Source organism: Coloeus monedula (genome assembly GCF_965178545.1).
Source record: "Coloeus monedula genome assembly, chromosome: 15".
Classification (NCBI taxonomy): domain Eukaryota; kingdom Metazoa; phylum Chordata; class Aves; order Passeriformes; family Corvidae; genus Coloeus; species Coloeus monedula.
The window spans coordinates 1,523,577-1,542,808 of NC_138795.1; the positions used below are offsets into that span (position 1 = coordinate 1,523,577).

A 19,232-nucleotide genomic window follows, 5' to 3' on the forward strand; every position below is an offset into this window, starting at 1 on the left:
CTAGAAACAGGACTCTTGGGATTCAGGGTCGGTGTGGATGGGAAGCTTCTCTTGCTCCTGGTGGTGCCCATTGTGTAAAACCGTGTACCTGGGAGGGGGAACACAAAGGTCTGTCAGTGCCAGGTCAAACGCCAAACGTAGGGAAAACAGCATCTTGCAAACCCCAAAGTACATTTAAGAGAGTGATTCTTCCAGATATCCAGATCCCACATTAAGAAGTGTGAATCCCTGCTTTGCTCTGTGACAGGGAATGAAATCCCTGAAAACCAAGAACCGGCTGGGTTTCAGGTGCCTGAGGTGAACTGCACTGCCTGAGTGTGCTTGGCCTGGCGGATGCTCCTGCAGGAATTTCCCAGGCTGGATGCTGGTCCCAGCAGGGCCAGGTCCCTGAATGTGCAGATATTTCCCTCAAACATCCCTCGGAACTCCAGCACTTTAAACAAGGACCAGGAATTTTAACCATGTGCTCCCCATGAGTTACAGACTGGATGTCAGAAAACAAGGAAAGACATTTTGCACCTCACACTGAACAGACTCCAACGAGACGGCCACGAAGTGAAAACAGAGCTGGAATTCGATGGACCAAGTCAGACAGGGACACTGTGGGACACAATCCACCCGGGAGACCTCGGGAATGCCAAAGGCTCTGCCACGGATGGGACACAGAGAGGAAAACCCCTGCTCCATCCCGGGGCAGACACTTGGAGCAGCTCCGGAGCAGCTCAGGACGATGGACAGGGACTGGAATATCCAAGGATCCAAACCTTCCTCCGTGTTCTGCAGCCGTCCCGGAGCGGAGCAAGAGCAGCAAGAGCAGGCGGTGCCGACTGTGAGAGGTTCATTAAGCTAAAGAGGAGTCATTAAGGTGTCCCGGGATGTCTGTGGCACAAAGTGTCTGTCTGAAGCCTCTGGCAGTGAGCTCAACACTTCCAGCTGTTTACCCTGTGGGGAAAGAGGACTGGTAGGACAGGAGGAAAGAGCATTCCTGGCACAGGGAGTGACAGCTCCTGGCTCGCTCAGGGACCGGCACATCATTCCTAAAAATATTCCCAACACCTCCAGGAATCTGTTAAGGGAGTCCTCTGCTCCCAGGCTTTTGTGTTCCATGGGGTTTTTCCATACCCTGCAGCTTCTCCCTTCACAGATGTAAGTTCAGAGCCGCCTGCCGGCTGCAGGGGACCGATTTAGTGCTGGAGAAAAGCTGGGATTTTACAGCCCTGCTTTTGTTCTCACCCCTTGGTGCCTTCACGGATCTCTGTCTGAAAATGCACTTCATTTTCCAGGTGTGGGCACCTGTGGGGAGCAAGCGTCAGGGCAAAGGCTCAGCTGCACCCGGAATTCAGCTGCTTCCCCTGCAGGATCACACCTGGTGTGCCTCAGCTCCCACCCCGGGCACTTGCCAAGGATTTATCCTACAAAGCAAGGAGGAAACGGCCCTGGAACCCTCCCTGTGTGGGCTGAAGGCTTCAAGAGAAAGGAGCCAGGTAGGTCTGAGAAATGAACACATCTGAGGGAGCCGGGCTATGTGTGCAGGAAAATAAAACACGGAAAGGGTTAAATGCATTAAGGAAATTATCTAGAGCAAATTAATTGCTCCGTTTCCCTGCCTCTGATGAGCTCCTCCCATGGGATTTGTGCTCACAGAGAGTCCCGGGCTGGCCCTGCCCTCTGCATCCTCCCGCAGTGGGCACAGCGTTGCTGTCACTTCCCCTGGAGCCTCCCAGATCCCAACCACTCCCCACAATAAACCCCAATAATGGGAAGGCGCTGCCCCCCTGGCACCTGCTGCAAACCCTCCCCGTGGCCTTTTAGTTGTGGGATGGCCAATTTGGGGCCGACTGCTGGGCACGTCCCGCTGTTCCTGGCAACCCAAGGGGCTCTGTAACTACAGCTTGGACCAGCTCTCAGCACAGGAGGGGAGCTCTGGGGGTTTGCCCTCCACAGGCTCACGAGCAGAACAAGGAGCTCCAGATTATTTGGGAATTTGGCAAATCCCAGGGAGAAGACTCCAAGGGGACGCAGTGGCTGCAATGCTCCCACTTCCACTCCCTGCAGAGCCGTCCCCAACACCAACCTGGGCAATGCATGAGGAGAGCAAAGCCCACAAATGGCTGGGCTTTGGTTTCCCCACCTGGAATGAAAACCAGCCACCAATTCCCAGAGCCCGAGGTCCTGCTCAGTCCTCTCCTGAAGAGCAAACCTTGGGATCAGCCCTGACCTCTCAGGGACAGGAATTGTGAGGGTTTGGATCATGTTGATCATAAATAACAAAGCAATGAAGGGAAAGCAAAGCCAGCCTGGCCCAGCCACAGCTGAATCCTGCTGGGTGGAGGATTTGTGTGGCTGCACCTCCTGCATTTTCCACCTTCCCAAACCCACCCGAGGTGTGCAGCTGCTGTTGCTCTCTGTTCCATAATCCTTTCCCAGTTTACAGCTGGTTTCATTAATTATTGCTTCCATTTTGGGACCGGCAGGAGCTGGTTCCTGCTGTCCTGACATTCCCTGGACACTCAGGGGAGCTTCTGCAGCTGGGCTTTGTGCAGGGAGGGATGAGAGCTGCTACTCTGGGCTCCCCAGCACTTTTGCCACGAAATCCATCCCCTTCTGCTCGAAAAAGGAAAGACAATAGGCAGAGAAGAGGTTTTTCTGCAGAAATAGGGAGGGGTGGGGGTATTTTTGGTGTATCTGGCACTGCCAGGGTACCTCAGGTCTCGCTGGGTGCACAAATGGCTCAGGAAGCTGAGACATGAGCTGCACAAAAAGCTGCTAAGCACCGCCTTCCGTCGTATTTACAAATCTCTTTGTAATTTTTGTACTATAAATGCAAAATTGTCACTGACAGAGTTTCTAAAGGCCCCCCTGAGAATGCAGGAACAGAAGAGCAAATGCAGGTACTGGGTTCACTGAGATGCTGCTGCTCTGAGCTGTTCACTTTGTTTGCTTCTCTCATTCTCCAAACTTTTTCAGCTTCGGATATTTTCCCCATTTCTGATCTGGAGCAAGCCTGCAACTCCTCGTGAGATAAAAAAGAAGAGAAAAGCAGGGAAGAGCAGGCTCCAAGGGGTGTTCCAAGCCTTTTGCTGCTTTTATCAGGGGCCTGATCTCCCCACTGCAGTATTGGCAATTGGGGCAGTGAACACTCACTGCCTGGGTCTTCTTTTGCTCCTGTTCCAGTTGCTGCAGCCCAGCTCGAAATGAAACACTTCAAAACACATTTCTTCCTTCATGTGCAGCCAGAAACTCCCCCCAGGAACCGGCCACCATCCCACCTGGAAGAGATTTCCAGGGAAAAGGCAAGTAGGTGATGACGGCTCCCATTGCATCAGAAATCTTTTGTTCTTTGCAGGAGCACCCAGGACAGATTTGCTGGGACCAGAGGAAAACAAGACGGAATTATGTAAAATGGGATGAACTGGGAAGATTTGTGCTTGGTTTGAGCAGAATCCCATTTTCCATAGTGACTTTTTATACCATTTTTATCCTCAACCAGCTAAAACGGGAATGTAGAAGAGGTTTTGAGGTAAAAGTTGGCTGGAGACACATTTGAAATGGAACTGAGCCCCCAAATTGAATGAAGGATTTCACCTTCTCTAAGGTTTGACAGTGGTGCTGCTCCCCTGTTCATCTTTCCCTGTGTTTTCCTTTCTCTCCCAAAGCCATTTCCCTCTGGAATATTTGCAGCACCCCAGCTGGAACTTCACCCTCGGTGTTGTGTCCATTCCTCAAGGCTCTGCTGCTTTCAGATGGACTTCCAAGAGCAAGAACAAATCCCTCTGATCTCCGAGGGGGATGGTGGTGAACAATCACTTGGCAGAGGTGATTTTAATGAACACTTCACTGAAATCAGCCTTGCACCATCTGCTCGGTTCCGGAATTACAAATTCTGAGTTAGAAAACAACAGAATTCACAAACCACTCTGAAAGTGAGGGGAAGAGAGAGCAGCTTAAGATGATTTTTGTGACTTATCCCAGCCCGAGATGGATCTGCTCTGCTCCATCCTTGTGTCAGGAACAGGTGGAAAAGAGTCTCTTTTTTAATTCTATGGTTTATGGCAGCCACAACCCCCCAGAAACCAATCCCTGGAAGTGCAGGATGGGTCTGGGTGGCACCAGCAATTCCCCAGGTTGGAAGCACCAGGAAAGATCCCCACAGATGAAATTCCAGTGGGCCAGGAATACAATCTGAGGAAGGTGCCCTCGTGTTGTCTCCCTGGAAAGGTACTTTTGACATTTTTGGAAAACTGGGGGATGCTGGGAAACAGAGAATTGAGAAGAGTGTGACATAAAATCCGAGAATCCATGGAATTCCCTATTTTAATCTGTGACGTTTTTCCTCTTTGGAAGAGTGGGAAGGCTTTGAAAGAGCAAAATCCTTCATTCTGAACCACACCAAATGTCAGAATGAACTGGGAGCAAAATGCATTGTTCCATTTCCATCTTCTGCTGAACAAAACATGAATGCACAGAGGCCAAATTAAATGGAATTTCACAAAACATTTGCTTTTAATGCAGCTGCATAGGAAACTTCCACAAATGAGAGAGGGGTTGTCCCTCTGTCAGCATTCCCAGATTCACAGACTCCACAAAATTAGAAGCTTCCCAGTGACTCTGTAAGCTCTGGGCTGAATTTGTCCTGTTCCCACCACTGCAGTGAAGTTCTGCACTCGGCCATCAGCAGAAAACCCTTAGGGCAGGGTGAGAATAAATTGAATTATCCCATTACAGCCCAGTAGTGGAAACCCAGATCTTGGGAAAACGTTTGGATTGCTGAATTATTTACATGGCTCTGACAGCAATGTTGATTTTAAAGTCCTTTGTAGTCAAATCTAAGCACAAATCTCGCTCTGTCTCATGACAAGTGTTTATTTTCCCACTCCTGAGCAGTTAAGCTGATTCTCTTCATTATCTTTAAATCAAATAATGCTGGTCCGGCCCTGGGAGCTGAACTAAACCCTCATCATTCTTTACTAAATTTCAAGCAGAGGTTTTATAAAACATCTGTCTCCAGCCCACTTCTCCCAGCCCCCAGTGCATTTTGTAGGATTTCTGCAGAAATACAGATTTAAAATTAGCACTTCTTGAGTAAGCAAAGCCCTTGAATGAGAGAAACATTAAAAAAAAAGAGAGAAAAAAGAGATTTTTTTTTTTGTTTGTCTCTGACAAGTCACAGGAAACAAAGAAAGCATCTCCTACTATGTTTGTGTCTCTCCTTTTTTTTCCCATTGTTCCATCATCCCTCCTTTTTTCTGGCAAACCAGGACTAAACCCCCTCCAGTCCCTTTATTTTTGTGTTTGCAGGAGCTGTGGATCTTTTTCAGGGAGGATGTTTAGAAGTGCAGCCAAATAACAACCTGAAATAGGATCTTGAGGTGAGATGTCCAAACCCTTCAGCATCTCATTTCCTTTTGGTTTTCTCCTGCTGGATTGGACCCAGATGTTGTTTCCCTGGGACTGCAGGTGCTCATTTCCATCCTCCTTTTAAACCTTTTTTATTGCCAGGCTCTATTAATGAATTTCTCTTCCCAATCCCCCTCACCTCCATTGCTGAATTGGACCATTTTCCCCTTTTCCCACTCTCCTGCCTTCAGCTGCTCCACCTGGATAATGTTTATCATTTTCCCTATTTTCCACTGCAGGATGTCCTGCTCAACTTTAGCTAAAAACCTTGGAATTTGGGTATTATGAGCACGAGTTGGTGAGGGAAGACAACAGATCCACACAGCAACCAAGAGGATGGGGATGGTACAGAGCTGCTGAATTCTTCCACTACACATCTGTGACATTTTAATGTTGTAGAAATTGATGTTTCCACAACAGAAGCCGCAATTTGGGCACCAAAAGGACAGAAATGAAGCAGATTTTAAAATCAACGAGGAGCTCCTTGTTTGCAGTGAGTGAAACCCATTTGCTAATTATAAACCAGGGTAAACAAGTAAGCAAAGGAGAGCAGCCACTCAGGGGGATGTGGGGAAGGGGAGCCCTTTCCCCTTTTCCTCCCATTAACTCCCTCTTTCCATTTCTCTCCCGTTAATGTTCAGCTTGGCACTCCATTAGAGGCTCTAATTAGCTCCAGATTTTGGCCTCCAGTTCGTTTTTGCACTGTAATTAATGCAACAGTCATGAGAGGCCCAAATCTGATAATGAGGAGAGCACTTGGAAGCGCTCAGACACGTCAGAACCACAGAGCAGCCCATTAAGAGCAGCTCACAGCCACCCCCAGATGGGATGGCTCAGAACGGGCTGCTGGGTTTAAGTGTCTCAATTAATGAAACACAAGCAGGATCAATTAATAATATTCAAATGGAAGATAACGATGATTTAAATTTTTTTTTTTAATGGAGGTCTCACCACTGGCATAATTAAATCTTTCATCTGCTGGGGGATAAACCCACATTTGTTAAAGCTGTGAGGTGAAACAGTGGCAAAGCTCAGAGCTTTGTTCAGTGGAGTTTGTCAGGTTTCAAACACGTGCCACAGTGGGAGAATCCCAGAATTCCAGGTTGCAAAATCCCTCCCAGCCCATCGAGTCCAGCCTGTGCCCGATGCCCACCTTGTCCCCAGCCCAGAGTGCCACCTCCACCTCTTGGACACCTCCAGGGATGGGGATCCAAACCTCCCTTCCAATACCGAATAACCCTCTCAATCCAGGAACGGGTGGCTTTTCTGCACTGAAATATCCCGTGGAAAATGGAATTACAGCTCGTGGAAACCGGGCAAAAACCTCCCCATCCTTCCCTGCTTTGTGTGTGAGCAGCAGAGCTTTTTGTTTTGGTGTCAAAACCAGATTTCCTCCCAAGCACCGCGTGTAGAGAACAAAAGTCTGGCACGTGCTCGCTGCTCGTGTCCCTCCTTTGGGTTCTTTCTGAGGAGCAAATGCCACCAACCCCCTCACAGCAGCTGCGGCTCCCATGTGTCCCTTCCCACCCTCCCGGCTGAGGGAAGAGTTCTGCTCCCCAGGGAATGGCTCATCCAGCCTTTCCTGCCTCCCGTCCGTGCAAAACCTGCGGGTTTGTGTCCTGGGAATTTCTCTACAGCCCCAAGGTGGTGTGGAAGCTGTGCTTACCTTGAGGTACCTAATTTAAGGGCTGGGAATTGTATTTTCTTGTAATGGAGTAAGGACATAAAAATCAAATAACGAAATAGCAGTTAAATAACAGTTACTTTAAAAACTTACATTTAATAACAAAAAAAAAATTTAAATTAATGATAAATATCCCTGTGGTACCTTTAACATCTCAACTAGGACCTGTTGTAGTTAAGTTGTAGTAAGTCTTACTAACTTAAACTTTATCTGGTGCCTTTCCTCAGCTCTCCATCGTGGGAAGGAAAGCTCAGAGAGCAAACACCAGGTTCCACCACGTTGTGTTCAGTGTGAGTTTCTTCTCCCTTTTCCTTCTTTATCCAGATTTTCCAATTAATATTTCTATGATGTGATTGAAGTAGCACATTCCTGGCTCTGGGCTTTCTCTCCTCCAACCCACTGGGTGTGAATTTGTAAAGCTCCATCCGTGCTATTGTGAACAATATTAATTAATTGTGAGCTGTGCTCCCCACTCCTCATCTTCTGTGAGCCTTTTATCAGGATTAAATGTCACACCACAGATGGGGACATTGGCAGTGGGTGCTCAATTTGAACAAAATCTCCAGATTCTCCCTCAAAAGCCTTGGTTTGATCAGTGCAGGCTGGGATTTCAGACCCCCTGTGCTCCCTCTATTCACCCACCAGCAAAATTAATTCCCTGCCTCACTTTCCTGGACTTTCTCCTCATTTTTAGCTGTTCAAAGATGCCAAGCCAAGGAGCACATATTGCCTGTGGCGGTGTTCCTTCCCCTGTTCCTCAGGAAGGATGATGCTCCCCTTGCTCATCCCCTTCCCTGCCAAGAGCTCTCTCCCAGCAGGGTCAGATCCTCTTCAGGAGGGGGGGACAGGAGCTGCTGCTTCATTTTGCTGTGATTCAGAGGCTGCTCAGTCCCCACTTTGTGTCACTGTGTCCCCAGACATCCTGTGCTGGTGCTGTTATCCCACCTCAGCCTCTCCAGGATCTGAGGATCTGTCCAGGGATGCCACGTGCTGCTCCCTCTGGGATTTCAGGGATCCTCTGAACTTCTCTGTGAACAAAGACCTGAAGGAAACCCTTTTTTCTCTGAGCATCCTAACGAGCAGAGCCTCAAATATCCTGAAGGCGCCCAAAAAAAAAAATGTCAAGCTCAACATTTGAATAAATCATGTCCAAGGGTCAGGAGAGGCAGAAATCTGAATATTTGCACAGCTCCTATTTGTGGGGAGGAGGAGGGGAACCCAAAACCAAGGGATCATAATCAAGAAGGTATTTATTTATTCTCTGATGGATTTGGGGTATTTTTACTCACAGTAAAACCAGCTCTCAGCAACTCCCTTCGAGCTCATTCCTTAGAGAAATTCCCTGTGGATTGGGACATGATGTGAAGAGTTCCACTGATCAATGAATTGATTTTGATCACAGGAGGAGGTAACCAAGGCCATCAAAACCCCTGTGTGTGTAAACCCTTTATTTCCACATGCCTGCTGTTAACACAGGTTATTTCTGTTATTTTGTGCTTTCTTCTGGTCCTTCTGCAGATCTGAGTGTCTTTCAGGGCCACCTCTGAGGCCCTACCTGTCCATTTCTTTATATATTGTTATCAAATTTGAAGTGCAGAGCAAACAAATAAGCTCAAACTTCTGAAGGTTGTGCCCTCCCTTGGCTGCCCCAGGGCCTGTCCATTTGCTGCTGCAGAGGAGATGCCACAGCCCGTAAATCTCTGCCCCAGTCCCTGCTTTGGTAAATAAAAGCTGCTCAGATTTATGTTTGTTCCTCCTGGAGGAAAAGCACAGCAGTGCTACAGGTGGCAAACAGAACAGAAAATTGCTTTTCAGCCATCAGGTTTCCACTGTAGCTGAGTTCAGTTTGGGCTCTCCTACAACAGCCACCGGTGTCACAAAATAAACCCAATTTCCCACCACACTTCCTTGTGTTACGTTGAGGCAACCAATGATGTCCTCAAATGGCTTCAAACTGAGAGTGGGTTTAGACTGGATATTGGGAAGGAATTCCTGGCTGTGAGGGTGGGGAGGCCCTGGAATGGAATTCCCAGAGAAGCTGTGGCTGCCCCTGGATCCCTGGAAGTGTCCAAGGCCAGGCTGGCCGGGGTTTGGAGTATGCTGGGATAGTGGAAGGTGGTTTAGGATTGAAACTGGATGAGGTTTAAGGTCCCTTCAACCCAGGCCATTCTCTAATTCCATAACTCTAAGGAATGAAGATCACCCTGCTCTGGCTGCTGCCTCAGAGAGGAAGTGAAGGAACTCTTGGGTTTATTTTGGCAGAGCTCTAACCCTGACCTACCGAGCCTGCAGAAATCCAGGCCTTCACTCCTCCCAGTTCCACAGGGATCCCTGTGTTTGGCCAGGAGAATGGGGCTGTTCCAGGGGCTAACCCCAACCCCTTTAAATAAACCTGGCTGGGGAAGCTGCTTCAGAAAAACAATTTATGTTCCTTCATGAACCCAGCATCTCACACCCCTTTGCTGAGCCAGTTGTGAATTGCTCCCTTTCATCCTCTCCAGCTGTAAATCATGTTGCTTAATTAATCTTAATTAACTGCTGTGGGCATCTCTGGAGCTCAGTTCTCTCTTTATTTAATTACACTAACACACCATGTAATGCTCTCTGTTCAATGGGATGTTTTGCACCAGAGTTTAATCCAGAAGCTGAAAGAATTAATTAGTTCTTAGAACATCTCCAGAGGGGTGGCCAAGCAAACTGGGTTTGTCACAAATGCCTGGACTCTTCAGTGACCAGAATCCATCCCTGACATTGCACGCCTTGAGCCACAAACACATTTCCTTTTGCCGGGGCTCTCACATCCCTGAGGGATCTCCTGGAGCAGGAATCAGACCCATGGGAGACAGAGCTCTGGGGTTTGTCAAGAGTTTACATCTTGTTCTTGTTCCAAAAGCTTCATCCCCTATGCCCTGGCCCCTCTCTGCATCCCCATGGCCTGAGCCAGCCCCCAAAAGGGATCAGCTGCCCCTGGAATAGGAATTCCAGCAGGAAAAGCATCTCCCTGTTTGCCAGGGCTTCATGGGAACAGGGCATTTCCTTCCCCAACACCTGCCTGGTACCTCAGCACATCCACACTGATTTCATTGCCCAGCAAAGCCTGGAGCTGCTGGGCCTCCTCTTCTCCTCTGCCAGAAACAAGCTGGGATGGCAAAATATGGGACATTGCAGGAAAACTCTTGGAGCAAGGACAAAGGGGAGCAAAGGCGGGGACTGTCCTGTGACCCTGGAGCTCCCAGAGCTCCTGATGCTCCTGCTCTGCTTGACAGCTCGGCTTGTGATGATTTTGTCACCAGGATGTTCCCTCTAGCTGTGATTCCTTCAGGAACACACCTGCAGGGCAGCACAGGGAACTCCACCACCCCGAAGATGGGCTGTTTAAGGGGAGCACATTCTCCCCACCCAAACACAACCAGTCAAAGTCACTGTAAAAGCACAATTCTTCCCACAGACACACAAGCAGAGCCTGACTGGTTTGCTCCCAACATCTCCATGAACTTTCTGCTTCTTCTTGGCCCAAGCAGGGAGGTCTGGATGCATCAGCAATCTCTGCAGGGATCTGTGGGCTAGGAGAGCGTGGTGGTTGTTGGAGACTCAAGTGCTGAGGGCCAACTTCGATCCATCCTTCAGGAATCAGCTTCATCCCAACGGAGGGAAGTTCCAGGTGGGTCAGGGCCCTCCCAAGCCCAGCTGCTGGCAGTCCAGTGCTTATGGCAGTACCATTCCAAGAGCTATGACAATGACACTGTTTATAGCTCTGGAAATGGCGCTGCCATCGGCACCACGGCGGCGGCTCTGTCCCCTCCCTGCTCCTCCTGGTGCTCCAGCGGCCTCGGGTGGAAGGAATGAGGATGGAGGAGCAGCTTCGGCTCAGAAAGCCCTGAAATCTTAAGGAAAAGGTCCCAGTGAGGGTGTCTGGAGAAGCCTTCAGAGGTGCTGGCTCCAGTCTCCTGCAGCTGGAATGTGCCCTTGGAATGCAGAGCACACACACTGCGCTCTCTGTTTCCTCTTTGACCCTGGGGTTTAGCTGGGAAAAAAGGGAAAGCCTCCCTCTCCTGATTGCTCCCACAGCAGGTTCTCTCTCCTTCCCTTTGGATTCAAGCCAGAAATGCTGCACAGCCCTGGGGTTCATTTCTCCTGGAGAAAAGCACGTGGAATTCACAGGGCACGCACCAGCTGAGCAAACTGCCCCAAATCCACTTCCCAGTGAATCCTGGAGTCACGCTGGCAATGAAGCCCTGGTCATCCTTACTGCCCTTTCCAGCTGGAAGCCTGTTCCAGCCTGGGTATTTCCATTGGTTCTTTGACAGCATTCCTCAAACCTGAAGGATTTATGCTTTGGAAAATTGGGCAGCCTCTGGTTTCTGCTGCTGAAACCTCTTTCCAGGACATCTGTTGTACCACTACAGCCATAACTCCCACCAGGGATCATCCTTATCACACCAACGAGTTGTTAGTGGAGGAAAAAAGACAAAAAGGAGCTTTTCCGTCTCCTTCCAGGGACATCCTGCAGCCTCCAAGGACGATTGTGGGGAAGGGTTTGAGTTACAAGCTGAAATCACTTTTTCTGATGCCTGAGGTGTTTCAATCAGCTATGCTCCCACAACAGGCACTGACAACTTCTCTCTCAGTGCTTCTAAGCCTCAAAAAAACCCCAGCACCATCTCCAATAACTTTTCTGCAGCCTCGCCGAGGATCTCATCAATAACAACTGTTACAAAATCAGCTGGGGGACATAATCAAGGACAAAGAGAGAAGCAGAAGAACAAGAAGCAGTTTTATCACCCCACTTCTGTCTCTAGACCAGGGAAAATTGGCCCAGAGCATGGAAGGAGTGCCCAGGGCAGGTTTTTTCCAGTGCATTTTGCTTTTTTTTTTGTTCTTGCTCCTTGTTGCTTTTTGAATCTGAGCAACTTTTGCTGCTGCCCTGACCTAGAGGGAGGTATTTGTCCCTTTGACCAGGGAGGTGTAAAATCCTACCAGACCAGCTGGGTAAGGTTTTGTGACTCTTTTGCACAGATATGATGGAAAATCAAGATTTTCCTCTCTGTGCCCATTTTTCCTCTCTGTGCATCCAGCAGGATGAGGGGAGAGGTGTCATGTCCAAGGGTCATAAACCCTGTGGAGTTTGGCAGCAGCTCAGCTTGGGTTGTTCCAAGCAGAGGCAACACCTTCACTGGAGAGCAGAGAGAGCAGCACGCCCAGCAGATCACAGTGGCAGCCTCTCTCCAGTGGAGCTTTTTGGGACAATTGTGGCCAGGATGGATCACAACAAAGGGATGGACACAGGGATGCTTCCACAGGGATGAGAGCAGACAAACACACTCACATGAGGACATTTCACAGACACCTGACCCAAAGGACTGAGGGAACAACAGCCAGGTACAGCTGAAATTTAGACCTTTGAGTGCTCAGTGAAGCCTTAGATCCCTAAATGTGAAGAATCCTGAAGCGTTCCAGGTTGGACAGGGCTTGGAACAGCCTGGGATAGTGGAAGGTGCCCCTGGCAAGGGGTGCAATAGATGGGCTTTAAGGTCCCTTCCAGCCCAACCCATTCCATGAGTCTCTATTTCCTCTGTTTCCTGGGAGGGATGGTGCCAGCTCTCCCTCAGAGGCTGGGTGTTCTGCAGGGCAGCTCCAGGGAGCAGGCTGCAGCCTGAGCACAGCTCTGCCTCCCCGTGTGCCCAGCACACCCGGGGAAGCCGGCTGTGGAAGCTTCCAGATGGAGGGAACAGAAACTGCCTTGAACTCTGCTGGGTAAAGCAACTGCTGCAATCTGCTGCCTCCCTGAAATCGGTGTCCTAATGAGGAATAAACAAAAGCACTGAAGGGAAAAAGGAGAGGGAACCCCCTACCTGCCACTAATCTGTCGGGATAATTGCAGCTTTTGTGGGAGCTGGGCAGGCTGGCCAGGATTTGGGGCTGCAGGAGAAGGGATGGGTACAGTGGGATGCTGGAGCTGTTCTGGGAGTGTGGCACTGAAGGCAGAGATGCGCTCCCTGTGTCCTATCAGTCCTTGTGTCATCCCACTTCCCAGACGGGGAGGCTGGGACCACCAGGATTTTCTCAGCCCTGGGATGAGCCCTGCCCCTTTTTTCCTGCCATCTTTCCTGAAACATCTTGAGCAGGAAGGCAATTCCACACTAATTCCATTTTTCTGGTGCTGCACGTCTGGAAGTGCCTGGCCCTGGGGCATTCCCATGGTGGCAGGAACCCCGCTGGAACCTCTGAGGGAAGGGGAAGCCTCAGAGCTGTCAGGTTTAATGGACTTAAGACAGGTTCAGCCTGGCCTTGGACACTTCCAGGGATCCAGGGGCAGCCCCAGCTTCTCTGGGCACCCTGTGCCAGGGCCTGCCCACCCTCACAGGGAGGAATTTTCCCTGGTATCCAAACCCCCTCTCTGTATCCTGCTTTTCTATGTGTGGTGCCCACTGAGGAGACCCTGCAGTGCTGCACCCTGGTCCCTGGAGTGAGAACAACCATCCCAAAGGGGAAAATCCCTGTTATCCACATCATCCTGCAGCCAGGAGCCCACTCCCAACATCCTGTGAGACATCCCCAATCCCCTGGGGCTGCTGCCTCCACCCCACAAGTGTTAAGCCATAAATAAAGGAGGGTTTCAATTCTGTGGCAATGAACAGTGACCAGACCGAGCTGCAGTAATAAAAGAAGGGACTTACAGAGCATGGTCATGGCTAGACAGGAGCTGGTCTGCTGCAGAGGAGCAGGAGGAGCTTGGAGACAGAGGAACAGCCACTTTTAGTGCAGGAAGGAGCAAAGACAGACACAGTGAGGGAGTTAAGGGGGAAAAAGGAGAAAACACAGCGATGGTTAATCGGGAAACAGCCCCACGGCAAACACTGAGCAGTCAGTGGCATCAGTCAGAGCTACAGCTCCAAACCTCCCACTAAAAAGAGCCTGGTTTTAGAGTTGGAACCACATGAGCCATCAGGTGGAGTCCTCCTTTCCATAAACCATTTTGGGAACCATTCTGCTTTCCAAGAAAACCCTTTTCCTGTCTCACCCATAGGGTTTTAGGCAGGAATTCTCTGCTGAGCCTGTTTTCCAAAACCTCTGCAGTATTGCTCTAGGAAGGGATTTGGGAGCTGGGTATTGCCTTCCTCCTGCTCATTCCATGAGTTCCAACCATCCCTTTGGTCTGACTGAGGATTCTCTTTGGAGGAAGCCACGTCTGGCTCCTAAACCAAAGTCCAGGGAGCTGTAACTTGGCCACTTAATATGTCCCCATGGTAACTGCCATGCTCACTGCTAAAAAATCTGATTTCTGGAGGCAAAGCAGAGCTGCTGGAGTTCCCTGGCTGGTGATCCTGGAGTCTCTTGACAGCTCCCATGTGCTGGAAGTGTTGGGTTGGGTTTTTAAGTACAGATGGGAGAGCAATAGCTGAGCTCTCTGACTTCGTCTGCGGTGCAGGAGGACAGCAGTTACCACTTAATCTTTACTAAAGCTGGAACTATGCCTGGCTGCAAGGATGAGCTTTAAAATCCCCCTCTGTGGGCTGGGAATGAGGTGCTGCTGGTCTCTCACCAACCCCCTGAAGTGCAACAGGGAATTGCCAGGGGTTCCTAAAGCACTGACCAGCTGGAACCCCTCCCTCATCCTGCACTTTTCTCCTGAGCCAACAAGAGCCTGGCACAGTGCACGTGGAAATGAAAATTTCCCTGCGTAGCAGCAATCCCGGGCTGGAATAAATCAAAATTCAGGTGTCTCCAATCCCTCAGAGTTAAACAGCTTTGCTTATGTGAGGAGAGGATAATGCACAACTGTCCCTGAAGGTAGCTGAGCCTGAAATAGGAGCTCGGAACACCCGTGTGTGCCCTGTGCTGCCAACAGCAGTGCCCACGAGGGAGGAGAGGGGCAGGGAACTCCAGGAGAGCCCAGCAGCCTGAGCTGCCCAACTGTTCACTGTGGGACAAGAAGAACCCCAAGGTGAGCAGACACAATTTTAAAGCCAAATCTGCCCAGGCAAACACACGTGAAGCCAAGCAGAGGGGAAAGAGGGTTTTAAGGGAATTAATTTAGCTTGCAGCTTATTTGAAAGGATTTTATGGGCTTGTTTTAAAATGTATCAAGGACAAAGATCCTTTCAAGGACAGAAGAAGGAATGGTTTGTCACTGAGGGGCATCATTCCTTCCCCTGAGTTCCGGGAGCTGGTGTTTTACGGAGTTCTCTCACAGAACTGAACCACGGAATATCCTGAGCTGGAAGGGATCATCCAGACCCAACAACCCCACCCTGGGCATCCGTGGCAGCGCTGTCCAAACGCTCCTGGAGCCGTGCCCATTCCCTGGGGAGCCTGGGCAGTGCTCTGGGGGAAGAACCTTTCCCTGAGATCAATCCCAAATTCCCCTGACTCAGCTCCAGCCATTCCCTGGGTCCTGTCCCTGGCTCAGAAGAGCAGTCACTGCTTGGTTTTCCTCACTCCCACTGAGGCTGAAGGGGGCTGTGCCCAAGGATGGAGCTCCAGGGATGCTCAGGGGCTGCAGGAGGTGCTCCTGGGACACTCCTGCTGGATAAAGCATTCCCACCTTCCCCACTGCCAACTCCAGAGCTGTGCTGGCTCCGTGGAACGCAGCTCTTTGAAGATCCCTTGGCAGCACTTGTGGAAGTGTCACTCCTAATTGCTTTCCTGCCTGTGGAGCAGTTGCTTTGTGCAGTTCTTGTCTCAGGCATTGGATCCAAGTGTTATGAAGTGCTTTCAGTGCTAATAAATACCAACCATGGTGCTGTAAAAGCCTGTCACAAAAGCAGCACAGGGCATGAATCTCCCTGAGTGCATTCATGTGCCTTTAATACATCAGGGGAAGCTGGGACTGCTCCTGTGCACTGACAGATCCATCAGGGAGAAAGTCACTCATTTGTAACATTCATATGAGACATGAGCAGTTTCTTGATTCTTCTTTTCTTTTGTGCTCGAGTTTGCCTGTTTGGCTCTGCTCTGTTTCGTGTGGCTTTGCAAAGTGACAAATTCATGTTGTTCCCTTCAATTCTTAAATAAATCTCAAAATACGTTGCACTTACACTGTTGTTTATGTGTCTTTCCAGAGCTGGCTTCACTTCAGTGGCACCAAAAGCACTGCCAGGACTCAGAGCCTGGAAGACTTGGAGGTTAAAGGAATTGTGAGACTTTGTTTTGAGGGAGAAAAGGACTTCAGAGCAGGAAAATGCTCCTGTGTGGATGTCACATCGTTTGGGCTTAATAGCAAGGCAAAGTACAAAAAAAAATGGGAAGGAGCTGCCCAGGAAGGTTTAGGGTCCCCAAGGAATTCCTGGATGTGGCACTCAGTGCTCTGGGCTGGGGACAAGGTGGGGATTTGGCACAGCTTGGACTCAATCCTGGAGGGCTTTTCCAGCCTCAGCGATTCCATGATAACACAAACACTTCACAGATAAAGCAAAAAGCTCTTTAGTGCCACGTGCTCTGCAGTTCCTGAAGTGTTTTGATGGATCAGTGGAGTGACACAAATTAACAGCCTCATTACCAACCCTTCTGCTAAACCTTCAGGAGCATCTCTGAAAGCCTGGCAGTGGCAGACACAATCTGCACTCCAGGGACATGACTGACTTTGAAACCACTGCCAAGGAAGGCTGAATGAAACAAGATGGGAATTCTGGCTTCTGCGAGGGGAAACAGCACCAGAGAGAGGGAGGAAGCCAGGATGAACCTCAGCAATGCTCCCAGTCCCAGCCCAGTACTGCTGGAGCAAGGAGCAGTTGTACAGCCAAGCCTATCCCAAGGGCTGCTGTGCAAAACTCATTTCAGACCTGTGCCTGGAATGTGTCTGTGCCTTCTGGAATCCAGTTTGAAGGCAGCCCAGCAGAAGGCCCATGGCAGGAGTCCCTGGGGAGTTCCCAAACTGCCTCCTAAATCTGGTTACCGGGCTTTTCAAATGCTGCTTCCTGTGATGGCTGCAACGGTCTGGCATGGGCACAGAGCAGAAAGATGAGTGCAGAAGTGAGGACTGGAAACCATCAGCTCATGCAGGAACAGCCCTAATCAGCTGGATTTAATGGGGATGGAGTATTTGCAGGGCAGGATGTCATTCCCACATTTCCAAAGCAGCAGTGCAGCTTTACTGGTGGTAAACCCAAACCAAGCCTGGCTCTGGATCAATTCCCAGGCCAGGTCACTGAGCAGCAGATGGTGGCAAGGATCACCTTTGCTATGCCAAATAAATCAAGCCAAACCCTCAAAGTGGCCGTTTTTTCTGCTTTGAAATGGAAAGTTGAAGGTGGAAAGATGCTCAGAGCTGCCCAAGGGCTGGGATCACAGGTGGGTGAGCACTGCAGGCAACAGGAAAGATCCCAAAAGTGGCAAATTGGTAAAAAACAATCAAATCACAGCAGGTGTGCTGAAAGTCCTCAACACCTTCCAGGAAATTCCGAATTTCTGGCCAAAATATCTTGGGAATAAAAAGGCTTTCTCTCCCACAGACACTCCAAAAGCCTCAAAAAGCAATTTTAACACAGCAAGAGGGAAGCTTTTCCACATTATGAGTTTACAGTGGGGCAGTGCACACAGTGCAGGAATAAATTCTCCTCCAGCAATCAGAAAGGAAGAGAATTATTGAAAAGAAGAGGAACAAAGAAGCAAACCTAAATTGAAAATGCCCTTCCACAACTAGCTCCGAGTTGGAGATTCTGCTGCCCTGAGGAAGAACAGAACATGACAATAACTGCTGAGGTTTCTATAGAATTTCTAACCCTAAGGCACGAGGAGCTCTTTGCAAATGCTGATTTGCATTGCCTGGAAACACTTTGCTGATAAACCAAATTAATCTCTGGAGGGGAGAGAACCAGCCCAACACATTCAAAGGTCAGTTGAAACAGAAGGCGAGTAGGTGGAGAGCAAATTTCTATCCATAACAGAGTTTATTCAGGTACCAAAATTAGTTTTAAATCTTGTTTTGGACCTCTGGAATGAGGGGAGAGACCGGCAAAGGACTGGGAATTGGATCCAAGGTGTGATGCATTGTGAGGGATGTCTCTGTTTTCTCTAAATGCAGTTGTTTAGGTCACACTCTGTTATTTAAGTGGGAAGTTTCCACCAGGTCTGGGCTTTGCCATGTGCCAGGAGGAGCTGCCAGGCGTTCCAGCTGCAGGGAATGCAGTGCTGTGGCCAGCAGGGCTCTGCTCTGGGCCAAGGATCCCTAATTCCAGCTGGAATCAGGAAGATCCTGCCCCACCACAACACAATGGCCATCATTACCCAAAGCACAATTAAAAGCAAAGATCAATTACACTTCAGTCATTTCAAAGCTCAAGGTGCCCTTCAGAGCCTCAGCTCCCCCACCAGACACAAACTGAGGCAGGACTTCTGATCTTGAATCTTGTATTAGGCCAAATAACAAAACGAGGTTTAGCTTCACTCTAATCTCTTTTTCCAACATCCAGGCATATTGCAAGAGATGATCTTTTGAAAATTGAAGGAAACGGTGCTATTTTAAAACTCTAATCCCCTCTCCCCTTTGTAAGAAATAAGATAAATATCTTGATTTCACTCAGCACAGTTACAGGAAGCTTTTCTCTTGTCAGAAGCTCTCGGTTCCCTCGGGTGAGGTGTTTTTGGAGCTGGGACAAGGCTTCAGCAGTGTCCTGCTCTTTGGGGAGCAGGGTTTTGGGGAAGGAGGGTTCCTCTGGCACGGGGGGGACAATTTGGGCTTTGTGGAACATCCACATTCCTGGACCCGAGGGGTTCTCTGCTCCTGGATCCCGCAGCAGATCCCCAAATCTCCCCCACGCTCCCTGACTCAGCCCAAAGCTGCTGTTGGAGGGACTCTGATGGTCTCAGCTCCCTGTGCCCTGCTCAGGACCCCTCACAGCCCCCAGTCACAGGGGGAGTCCCACCAAAGGCTGGCACTGTGCAGGCTGGCACTGCTGCCAAACTGTGAAACCACGCCAGGGAAGTTGGAACATAAGTTTGGTTGTAAATATTGGCAAAGCTGCATGAAAAAATTAAGAAAGCTCCTTCGAGAAATGACAGAACTCTTTTTTTTAGTTATTACTGAGTCTAATCATCTCCTGTATTTTTAGAGAATCCCTTCCCAGGTTGGCAGCTAATGAAATTTAGGTGAAAACCAAATTACCTCTTGACTATTTAACAACATTAGCATTTACAGGGAGCAATCAGATCC

General features: G+C 49.4%; 1 protein-coding gene across 1 annotated transcript in view; it reads right to left on the reverse strand.

Annotated features, from left to right (window-relative positions):
- Positions 1 to 19,232, reverse strand: part of HTR4 (5-hydroxytryptamine receptor 4) — a gene marked incomplete at both ends in the record, with an annotated part of 48,766 nt that continues 29,534 nt past the window's right edge. The window contains 1 exon segment of the mRNA XM_082291418.1: positions 1 to 88. Within this exon segment, the coding sequence (XP_082147544.1) occupies positions 1 to 88 (88 nt within the window).